The sequence below is a fragment of the Aythya marila genome (assembly GCF_965140915.1).
Source record: "Aythya marila genome assembly, chromosome: 17".
Lineage (NCBI taxonomy): Eukaryota > Metazoa > Chordata > Aves > Anseriformes > Anatidae > Aythya > Aythya marila.
This window is the reverse complement of record NC_139058.1, coordinates 8958756-8970852: the sequence shown is the minus strand read 5'-3', so window position 1 is coordinate 8970852 and position 12097 is coordinate 8958756. Positions and strand designations below refer to the sequence as shown.

General features: G+C 49.4%; 1 protein-coding gene across 4 annotated transcripts in view; it reads right to left on the bottom strand.

The window, feature by feature from the left end:
* GGT1 (gamma-glutamyltransferase 1) overlaps positions 1 to 11695 on the bottom strand; it is a 33574-nt gene extending 21879 nt beyond the window's left edge. For 2 of the 4 annotated variants that reach the window (XM_082774354.1, XM_082774355.1), the window contains exon 1: positions 11578 to 11695. In XM_082774354.1, coding sequence (XP_082630480.1) covers positions 11578 to 11618 — 41 coding nt within the window. In that variant the 5' untranslated portion in view covers positions 11619 to 11695. Of the gene's footprint in view, positions 1 to 2937; positions 3278 to 11505; positions 11554 to 11577 lie in introns of those variants that run through there. The other 2 variants (XM_082774356.1, XM_082774358.1) reach the window with 2 other exon arrangements.
* Between the last annotated feature and the right edge of the window lie 402 nt (positions 11696 to 12097).

Here is a 12097-nt window from a genome sequence, read left to right as displayed (position 1 = left end):
AAAGGTCATTATCATCCTAATGATATTCTAGATGTAGAAGGGAGATAAATCTAAATGAACACACAATTAGACAATGGTATAAGATACCCAAATGGATTATGACAGACATATTGATGTGTAGATCGTATGGCTTAAGTTATAAGGGTCGATGCAAAAAGCTACTTCCTGAGCTTTCCTTGAAAGGATATTTCTACATCTTGTGTTGTCTTGTTCTGCCGGATATAGAGGATGTAAGCATGAAAGAGGTAACAGCTTGCTGCTGTGGTATTTCATTTTGCAAGAGCACTTTCTTGATTTTGATAATAACGTTAACTCTTATTTTTGATAATAATGTTAATACTTATTTCCCACTGTTTGGTCATGTTGGTCCGTGACCAACAAGTTGAACATAATAACAGTAACAAGGACCAGCTCACTAAGCCTTATCTCATTTTAAGTCCTATCTGACACTAGATGCAAGCCTTCCAGCTCTTCTCTTCCACAAAGTGCAACCGTCATCTCTTCAAGGAAATCCTTCTTTTACCACCTTCGCTCTCTGATATATTTATTATCTACTACCTAGACTCAGTTGTTACTCCCAGATTTTACATCAAGCTGCGTTTTCCAAGGCTGGCACCATTTATTAGCTTTATGAATCCCTTTCATCTTTGCAAAGCCTTTCTGTCAAACCACCAAAGGGACTGTGTCCTTGCAGCAAACAGCTGCTTTTTCCTGCAGCAGCCTGCAATCAGCTCAGCAAGTCTCACACAGCTTCACCACAAGCCCACCATGCTGGAACAAAAGAGGGGAGGGGGCTAGGGAAGGAAGAGATGAGGAAGAAGACGAAATAACATGGAAGAAAGAAAACTTAAACCAGTGGAAGGGAAAAATGGAGGGAGAAGGATTGAAGGAGGCAGATAGAAGGACAGAAAAAATAATAATAGGAAAGGCAAACACTAATAGGCAAAAAATACAAAAAGATGCTCATTCTCAAGGCCAGAGGTTTCTCCACTTTAGCCTGACTGCTGCAGTCAGGCTCCTCTTTCACAATCTTTTCTTTGCATGCACTGTGAAGCTCTCAGATCACACATGAAGTTCAGATTTCTTGGTCCTTTGCGGAGGGTTTATTTTATGTGCTGTTGCCTCATAGACTGTAGGGCATCTGGACAGGAAAAATTACAGATTCCAAAGTAACAGACAAAGGCCTACATTCACCAAAGAAATTTCCACAGAATTCAGCAGAACTCAGAGAAAAGCTCAATACCCAACTGAAACAAACAAACAAAAAAAAACCAAAACAAACAAACAAAAAAAAAAAAAAACCAACTCATACAACCTGCTTAAATTCACTTGCTTTTGCTAAGTCAGGACTTTACAGATAGATGAGGTGGATTGCCATGGAGCTGGTTTGAACAACTTTTCATCCCCACGGAGTGCCCAGCTGAACTGGGACATGTAGCAACCCAGGACTGGGTCCTTGTGCTGGAAGAGAGAGAACAGCCCTGCTCCTGGAGAGCCCCTCTTTGGCATGTTAGAAGGGCTTCAGCACACAGGCAGAACAGCTATCTCAGCTATATGGGGACCGAGCGGCTTTTCAGCAGGGGATTTTGTACCTCTTCCACTACAGAGGTCACAGATCAAAGAGCCAAGACCAGAGCCAGGTCTTTGCTTTCCAAGCACACACATGACAGGGCCATTCTTTTGTTCTGGTAATGAGCACACAGTCTCCTGAGCACTGTTCTGGTCCTTCACATGTCTAAATATTTGTTTTCCTAGGCAGAATCTGTTCTTTCTCACACAAATGCCATCGCCATCGATAGTTCTTCACATCAGGAGCTCTGCCCTCTCCCCTGCTCCTGTGCTGGAGGTGTCCCACAGCACTGCCCTGCCATTCTGCTTCTGGAAGACACCCCCAGTATCATTCCACTGTCCCTGCAGCTTTTCTAGCACTGCACTTGCCTCCTGGCCTTGCTCCTTGCTACTAGGTAAAAAACACTTGCCAGTGCTTGACCTCCTACCCCAACAGGGTCTGCATTGACCAAGTTACTACTTAGGAACACAGAATAATGTGGAAAGAGGCACGAATTTCAGCCTGCTCCTTAGACGCAGCTATCTCTGAAGAAGACTGCTCGCCAGCAAGACACTGACTTAAGTAAGAATTTCTCACCTTCAGGACCCCAGGAAATCTGCCTTCCACCCTTTTTACAGCTCTGATCTCTCCAGTAGCTCTGAGTCTTTCCTCCGTCAGATGGCCAAAGCATCACTTCCCCTCTCAGCACACCATGCCATGCCACATCATGCGACCAATACTACATACAAAACCACAAGAAAATTGTGACTCAGTTTCATACCCCTAATTACCAACTTTTCCACGGACCCGTTCATCTCAATCAGGAGTGAAGACCATACTAGTCTGAGTCATAGACAGGGCATCTTCATGGGTTGGATGGGCCATGCGGTAGTTAAATAGCTTGCCCAGTGATGTACACTGGGTTATATTTCCAAAACAGATCAAGATCCTAGATCATTAGACTCCTAGCTCCTTCCTCTGATCTCAGTCTGTGTCAGAAAAAACAACTCCTTTTGAAAACATCAGTTCAGGTACCACTGACCCTGTCAAGCCACTGCGTTAAGCAGCTCTCCTAACAGGTGATCAGCAGCTGTTCAAATTGCCTGGACAGACACCTTGATGCCCATGACCTGATCCTTATTAATATGGAGGTGACTTGAGAGCCCAAATTCAACGTGGTAGATCAAGACCTGGCAATCCCTGGAGAAGGGAAACAATTGCTCCTCAAAACGTGAGCCTGAAGGCTAATGAAACACATACACGTTAATAAAGAATGATTAAAGAGCTGGAAAGACATGTGATAAAGGGAAAGAAATGACCACTCTATTTCATGAACCAATCCAACCAAAATATGGAGATGATACAATAAAATTATGCTATTTACTCACTACTTTGAAGGCTCTCTTCTCCCTGGGGGCAGTTTGCCTTCTGATGGCGGCACCAAAAGATGTTTCTTGTCCCTTATTCCTCAAGGATTCCCAGAAACAAGGATTTTGAAAGCAGTGTCGGTCACACAACAGAGTGGCAGCAAGACTTTATATATGGGAGTGGTCAGAAAGGGAGGGTGATGTAATGAAGTTGTATCTTTGAGCAGTAAAGTCATTGCCACCCTTCCCCCTCCCCGTCCCTGAAGAATTGCTGGCTCACACGGCAAGCTGAGGACAGTGGTCAGCCACTTTCCGTGCCATGCTTTCTCACGGTAAAGGGAACAGCATACAGGGTGGGGAGCAAGGAAGGATCAGACTTGAACGAGGACAATAGTTTGATGTTGGGTAGTCCCAGGAGTGATTCTGTACTGGCAGCGTCATTTCTTTTCTTCATACATCAAACAATTCGCTGCCCGTTGCTGGCCTTTCCCATGGCACAATACCCGGTAGCAAGGGCACCATCTGTGTTAGAGCACTGTTGCCACCACAGCCACCTCGCTGGGGAAAGCCTCACTCCTGCACTCTCCACCACGAACTGATGCTGGAGCACTGTCCCACCACATGGCCAGAGGGGCAGGGAGCCATGTGGGAACGAAGGCACATGCATCCCATAAACGGCATTGTCCTGGCCACCGACCTGGGAAGCTCTTGAGAGGTACATCCTGCCCTTCTCCATCAGAGGAAGTCTTGTAGCCTGTGAAAGGAGAGGAAATCTCTCAAGGACGTACCATTGCTCTCCAAAGGGAAAATCATTCATATTCAACTTCCTTCATTAGTCTTGTTGATCTTTCACTGAAGGGTTTGTTTGACTGTGAGAGGCCATGTCATGCACGAGGACAGGGTTTGACCAGCTGCGAGTTTATAAACGATTAGTTGAGTATTTCTGGTGTAGCAGTATAACAGGACGCCACGTCTAACAGATGATGTGAGTGTCTTCTTGGCTGAAACAACTGGAAAATGCAGGAGCCTCTCCAGGCTGTCAGAGGGAAAGCCAGAGTTACTGTCTCCTGCCAGCAACGACACCAGGATCTGCAGGTTCACGCAACAGCAGCCAAAGAAATGCCCAGCTCATGCCATTGAAATCCCGCACCAACAGGAACCTCCATGGCGAGTCCTCAGGTTTGGGTGGGGAAGGAAGATGCAGGAATGACTCTTGCAAGCAGAGCCGCTTGCGCAATGCACGGGGAACTGGACTGGAGAATGACCTTACTTTTTCCCCTTCCCAGGTTATTTTTCAGTCAGATCTCCCCTGACCTGTTCGTGTAACACTGTGCCAGCATAAGGAAGGGAACTATTTAAAACACTTTAAGGAGTGTTTCCACATGCCAAATCATGGTCCAAATCTCATTGACCTTACAGACTTGTGACTTTTTAGTGCCGTGGGAACCAAAACAGGTACATATCTGAGTTAGATCCTCTTCTAACTGCTAGGAAGGCTGCATAATGTATTTTTTGCAGATCTAGGACAGACTTTCTCTTACATACGTAAGACCGTGAATTACAGAAACATGATCTCAATAAACCACTCCCTCTTGTCCTGTTGCTTTGGAGGGCCCCTGGCTTTGGAGCTGCTGGGATCAAACCAGAAACAACAAACACTGAATTATTCAGATAGCCTTATCCAAAGAAGAAAGTTGCACCCCTTGCAGGCATGCTTCAGCACAACCACAAGTGCAACAGCCCCCATTTATCCCAGGGAAAACTCTTCACTTGCTCAAGGTGCATGTCTTCCACAGGACAGCTTGGAGGCAGGTTAAACACACTAGGTGGATGGCAAAGCAAGCTCTAAAAAAATTTTAAGCACAAAGAAGAATGGAGACATATTGGCCTCTTCCTCTGTTTCTCAACTGATATTCATGGTGAGAGAAAGAAGCTGCAAGGTCCCTGATTTTTGGTGAATTCAGTACAACCTCATTTGGGCTCCCTCAGCTTGAAGCGAGCAAGCCCCACACCTAGGCAGAGATGAGGACAGCCACGGTGCGCAGTCCTGCCTTCCACGGCACGGTGCTTCCCCAGATCCCTGACTGTCATCCTAGATGGGAAAGGAAAAGGGGCCAGGGGAGACAAACAGTCCTGGGCAGTGACTGGGCAGAGGAACGGGAGTCCCTGTAAAGCTGCTTACCAAAGAACACCCTCTGGTTCTTGTCACCCCTACAGGATGATCCCCAGACTCCACAACCTGTTCAGACTGACAGATTCTTACCATCGTCATTACAAAAATTTGTACTGCTTAACAGCATTTTTAAGCTACTGCCAGGGCACGTTACATGCTAACATGAGAAAAGCATTCAGACCCCCACTTTAGAAACAGGATCAGAGACAGCTTGCCCAGGCTTCAGAGCAGATCAGTCTGGGCTGAAACTAGGAATCTTCCCCCCAGATTCCCTTAAGCATGCTGCTAGACGTCACTTCTTTTCTCTGCCAGGCATCCAATATAGATATTAAATCCAGACGCAGTTGGAAGTGACAAGTGCAGAGGCTGACAGCGATCTAACAGCGCAGTGCCTGCAGCTACGTGGGTTGTTGTTTTCGCTGTTTCTCATGGTTTTGGTTTCTCCCCATTCTGTAAACAGGAAATGAATAAAACGTGCAGGTAGCTCCTTCTCCTTGCAGAAAATGAAGGCAGATTAGATTGCAGTGCAGGAGCCGGGGAGAAGTTCAAGGTGTTTGCTACTTAATGGAAAACTTGCAGACTACTACAGAAAGTTGTTGGGTGATTGATTGCTGTTAAAGTCTAACCGAAGCAAGAGGGCCCTAAAACCAGAGGAATGAGGACTTTTCCCAGGAACAGCCAAGGTCTACCACACAAATCCCTTTTCCATTCTGCCTAAGAACCAAGGGACTCAGCTGTGAGGCTCACATGTTATTCTTGGACGTGAAAGTATGCTGCCCTGAGGCTCAGCCCCGTGACGTGTGTGTGCAGCCTGCCCAAGCTTGGTGCCCAGCCGTGTATCCCAGGAAGCCTCACAACTTCCCATCCTTTTCTCAGCAGCTTCTGCTGCAGGATCAGCCCTGCTGCTCTCAGAGCAACAGCTGGAACCCCTCAGCGTAAAACTCAGCACATCCTGCTATGCCAGAATCAAACTTGGGTTACCTTTGTATGGCATGTCTGCAACCCAACTACTCAGTAGCTCCTGCCCCATAGCTGGGGTGGGGTTGAAACATCTCACAGCAGGATGGGGCAAAGCAGCAGAAGCCAGAAGAGGTGCAGCCATCCCAGCCCCAGGTCTGCTATCCCCACTCATCTGCCTCCAGCCCTGCTGTGGGGCTGCTCAGCTGACACGGCGCTGGGACCTGGCCCTTCTCAGAGGGTGTTGCAGGAGCCAAGAGCCACTAACGGCTCCTCAGGTGTTACATTGGGAGAGTTTTCACTGAGTCCCTGAGAAGGCTTCAGATACAGTGTTAAGTTGCACTGAATGTATAGGGGCAACTTTCTGGTCCCCAGAGGTGCAGCCCATCTGTGGGCTGAGTGCCCAGAAATGAGTTAGGTAGGGCTGGGGAGCTCAGGTTCACACCAGGACCCTTTTCCCTGCTCCAGACAGGCAAGGAGGCTGCCCGGCAGCAGTAGAGGCGATGCATACAGCACTGCACGGGAAGGACACACATCATGCCAGACAGCCCATGCTGACTTACATCTGTTTTACTCTGACAACTCAGCACCTCCCACTCTCTATTTGCTTCTGAGAATGACAGTCTCTGGGAAACAAATGGATTTTCCCTTGTAAAGGAAAGCTCCGAGCACCCCTCTCAGCATACCTTGAGGCTCACAGTTGGTCCAGTTAAGGCCTAGGCAATACAGTTCACTCGTGTGGCCATTTGCAACCCAACTGCTTTGACCTTGAGAGGGACACAGGGCAGATGTAGTCTTGGAGAAAACATCTCTGAGCCATAGCCCATACATAGGATGGACACTTCCATATAATGTGCAGGCTCCTGTCCCAGCCCGTGCTTCAGTAAAGTATTTGGTTATGTTCAGCTTCCACCAGCCCAAGGGTGTGTATGGAAATCACTGGCTGATTCCCTGCTTGCCCAGGATGGTGGTCACCAGGTTCATGTAGAAAAGGAGGAGAAAGTATGAGAAGCTCCTTTCCCCATTACTTTCTTGCAATTACAAGGCAGAGGCAAAGAATCTCCTCTTGAAGGAGAAGCAGGAACCTGAAATCACATCGTGAATCCACAGAGATGGGAGCCTGCCTTGAAGGGCTTCTGTATCTGTCTGAGTGCAGAAACCTGGCAGGTGGGATGCTCACAGCATCCCCTCCTCTGTGGAATGGATAACTGCTCAAACACCGATACATCTCCTGTCCTGAGAGAGGCAACTTGCTTCGGGAGAACCAGGCTTACATCTCAAATACAATTCCCAAAGACCTGAATGGGAGAAAAGAGTCTGGTTAATCTGTACCCCCCGTTTTCTTTAGGCTTGTTTATTTTAGCACAGCAAAGGGCACCAGAGATGGCCACTGCTTTTGAACTACCAAAAATCACAAGTTTCTGTCTCAATCCGCCTTAGAGATGTGGTAGCAGCCAGGCAGGCTGCAGGCAGAGGCTGTCCCAGCACAGCTCTGGGGCAGTTCCTCGTGCCCTGGGTTGCCACTGAGCCTGCAGGTGAGCTCGGCCCCATCAGCTCTCCCGCTCCATCCCACGTGGCTGGGTTGGTTTGGGTTTGCCCCGCAGCCTCTGTGTGTCGGAGGCAGGTGCTGGATGCTTTCCCATCTGCTGAGCCCACACCTGCTGCCATTTCCATTGCCGGGAGAAATCGCAGATCCCTTCATCACATCACAACCTGATATCTGCGGAAGGCTTTGTTTGTTTTCCCGGTGTGCCAGGGCTGCAATTAGCCTGCAGAGCACACCAGTGGCACCTACATGGCAGAGTACCAAGGGATACGAGGAAGCAAGCTGTCCCTTATCAACCTGGGGGCCCTGACCTCTGCTCCAAGACAAGAAGAAATTGCAACGGGTTGGAAAACACACATATCATCCTAGCTTTGCATTCCCGAAGATGAAGGTGTCTTCACAGGTCAGGACAAAGGGTAGCACGAGCAGACACACCCTGAACTCTGAGAACCCCAGAAGCCAGTGACATTTAGCACAAATGGAGACTCCCAGGGGAGTGAGTGGCCTCCCTAGAAGAGTCCATCACCACCCCCTGTGGCAGAGGCACAGCCTGAGGCTTCCCTCAGGCTGCAGCAATATCCCTACTCTCCTCCATCCCCGAGATGCTGGGAGCACATCCCCAGCTCTGACCCTCTTAATCCTAGGAAGATGGCATAAACATTTCCTGAATGCTGTTGTGCCTCAGTTTCCCCCTCCTCACCCGCACGGTGGCCTCACAGTGCTGGAGCAGAGGGACGACCTGCAGGGAGGTCAGCCCCGCTGCATAACGGGGAGGTTAGGGGAAAAGTCCCGCAGGGCTGCTCCCCTGTGAGAGCTCCCATGGCCAGAAATAAACTTTGACCTCTGGCAGGGCAGCCCTGTGCAGAGACAAGAGACTGGATGAAAGAATTTTTTTTTTTTTTTTTGGGGGGGGGGAGCAGGAAGGAGCAAGGAAGAGAGGCAGAGTCCAAGGGTTCAGGACTTGGCCCTGCTGTTCAGATCTGAGGCTCCCAGAAATGCTGACTGCTCTTGAAAGGGCTTCCTGCCTCCCCCTTGCCTTGCAGGCCTGCAGCACACAGATCCCACCAGCCTCGAGCTAATTTGGGCTTGCTGGGGAGAGCACGGAAACACAATGGGGACAGGAGCGAAAAGCTACGGGGAGGATGACACTCAGGAGACTCATCCTTATCAAGGAACAAAATTATATCAAAGGGGAGCCGCAGAGACAGGGAAGAGCCTTTTGTAAAGCCCTCAAATGAGTCAAATCCTGCTTACACATTGATCCCCTGGGAGCCCTATCATGAAGACTGCCCCAAAAGAAGCTCCTGTGACAGGGCAGGCCACTTGCTGGATGCGCTGCCTGTGCATCAGTAACGCACCCACTGCACAGTCATCGTTTCCCCTGTGTGTGTGCTTTTTAATTACAGTTTTTGTTTGCAGAGCGTCTCTTATAGAAAGGACAAAACGCATTACTCTCAGATTATTAAAATCACACTCAGAGTTTCCCAACTGCTAATTACACCCGGGCGGCAGCATCGCTGTAATTAAGCTGGGACAGCACGTTTGGGGAGCCGGGATCCCGGCTGTCCCCTTCCCCGCACCACTCCAACCAGACTGGGCTGGCCACAGCCAGGCTCAGCCACGCCACGGGCTCAGCCTGCCCAGGCTACGACCCCTCCCGTGACACACAGGCACTGCCACTGCTGCACCACAAAGGGAGAGGACGCACACGCACAAGGCCGGGCACCTCCTCAGCAGCGGGCTGTGGGTGCCCCCACACCAAGTCTGCCCAGGTTACAGCCCAGCATCCGCACTGAGCCTGCTGCATGGGCTGGGGGATGAAGGGAAAGGCCAAATCACAGGGTTACAGTGTTTGGGGGAAGAAAAGAGGGCTTAGTCTTGTTTCTACTGCTGAATGTTTGCAATAAATCACATCGCCCATCTGAGCCTCCCTTCCCTTGCGTGTACAACAGGGACTGGAGGTTTCCCTGTTAGTCAGGGGGCTCTGGGGGAAAACTGCAGGGACTTGCTCCTGCTGGCTCCCCCCTCACACAAGCACGTGCTTTAAGGCCTGTAGTGCACTGACAGACTGGAGGGTAAGATGCACAAAGGAAGATGGGAATCCCTAGGGAGAGACCATGAGGCCTGAAGAGCTGAGACAGCAGCTCAGCAGCCTACAAACCTGTGAAGTCAGGAGCTCGCTGGAGAACCAACCCTGCCTCTGCACTGCTTGGTCCTGGGAGAAGAGCAACTGCAGGTGTGTGAGCAGCCCGGCCAGCATCACCCACAGCAAAACACCTGCCCTGAGCTCAGACACCTCAGAAATAGAGCGCTCCAGAGCACAGCTGGGACCAATTAAGCTTCAGGCAACTGGGGGCTTGACAGCAGCACTGGCCTCCCACTACCTTGCTTTGGAGGAGATGCTTTGGAGGAGAAATCCCACCTCCGGGAAGATGGAGCACTGATTAGAGAAAGCAGATAAACACTACATCTGTTGCAGGATGGGTTTCCTTCCCACTGAAATCCCCAGAGTTGCAGTGCTCAGCAGGATGCAAGCACATTCTTAAATGACTTCCTGGAGCTCTGGTTTCAAAGACCAGCCCCTTCAAAAGCAATAACATTCCAAGATCAATAGCAGCCCCAGGAGAGCTCCGAGCACGCCGGCTCCAAAACCACTGAGCTATCACTACAGCCAGTTATGCTATCAGATGCTACGGCACAAGTCTACCTTTTCATATTTAAAAAGGCTACTGAGACTTCCTAAGCAATCGAGCTTAAGCAGCAAGAAAAAAAAAAAAAGAAAAAGAAAAAAAAAAAAAAAAAAAAAAAAAAAAAAAAAAAAAAAAAAAAGAAAAAAAAAAAGGAGGAAAATTTACATTTCCTGCAAACTTGCAGTGCTTCACAGGGAGCAAAGCAGCAGACGCAGTTCATAAGCAAAGAGGAGCAGGGCTCATGGACCCCTGGATGTGATCCATAGAGCAAGGAAACATTCGTCTGTTCCGTGAACAGTTTCATTCCTGGCTCCTTGAAGTTGCTAGTAAGCGGTTCAGGGAAGCAGAGATCAAATAATCTTTTTTTCATCCAACACAAATTACACATGAAGAATGGATAATCAAATCTTCACGTGGAAAAAGCTTAGAGTGGGGTGCCCTATGGATGCTAGAGGCATCCAAATGTATTTAATTGTGGCCCAGTACTGAAATGGCACAGGATAATACACGGAGCTAGCAAAGGACACCAGGAAATTTTCGAGGAGCTTGTGGACAACTTGAAAATGTCTGCGAAACGGTGCAAATAAGGGCAGACAACATTCAGCAGAGGAATGTGTAATAATGCCTGGCTGTGATAAACCAATATGAAGGATAGGTGTGTATTGATGGATCTGAGCTAACAGCTCTTTTCACCACCACTAAATCCCTAATACAGATTTGTGGAAAAAATGCAGCAAGAAGAAAGCAAGATTTTGTTAGCTCCTGATTCACCCCCTCTCATTTAGAGCTTATAAATGAAAGTGGGTCTGTAAGAAGGAATAGTATTTCTTTAAAAAGAATAAAGAGGACAGAGTCGGAGTTAAGAATCAAAGCTGGCAAGCCAAGCAACAGCTATAGAAGCTGTTTGGAAAATAACTCACCTAAGAAACTGCATAACAAAAAGATTATGCCTGACAACCTATACTTAGATGTAAAAACAAGTGCTCTGTGATCTAGGGCATTCACTTAAGTAAAGCTAACTGTAGCTCCCCTTGGAACAGCATTGAAATCTATCCAAATAGGAGAATTCCAATTCTGACAGAGGTCTGTATTTTCATCCATTAAAACATATGTGCCACGTCAGAGCACGGGAATGCAGCGCCTGGAAAGCAAAGGGAGGATCCCCGAAAGCTTCAAGCCTTCCTCGCCCTACCTGGAGCCCCTATCACCCAGCCTCGTCTCACCTCCAGCCTCCAAAGAGAGTCACTGCTCCCCGCTCCATCCACCCTACAGACACCTGCGCGCTGCGATCCTACCTGGAGCCAAGTGGGATTTTCCAAGCAGGCGGTGCCGGCATCTCGGGGGCCTCCCAGCGCCCCCCCCAGGGCCTGGAGCCTGGCCCAGGGGAGAGGAGAGCCTGTCCTGCAGCGAGCCGGGCTGTCCCCCTGCGGGTGAGAGGCTGGGGCAGTCCCAGTTCTTGTGCTGGGCACTAGATGGCACAGATGGGAGGGAATTTCAAGGTAGCCAGCCTGCGGCCAGATCCGTGGCTTTCCAGACACGGGGGCCTTCTGGTTGTCCAGAGGAGGCGGCTGCCACGGGGACTGGGGGCAGTGGCACCCCCCAGGGCATCCCCTCTGCGGGCACTGCCCTGCTGCGTCCCCTCAGCATCCCGTCGCGTCCAGCCAAAGGGGCGGCCACGCTGTGCCCAAACTGGAGGGTCCTGCAAGGGCTGGGACCTGCGGCTGTGCTCCCGCACATCATTACAGGCTCCCTGCCTCGGGCACACAAATGTCTCGTTGATGGAGCAGCCCTGTATTTGGCCGGAACTGCATGAAA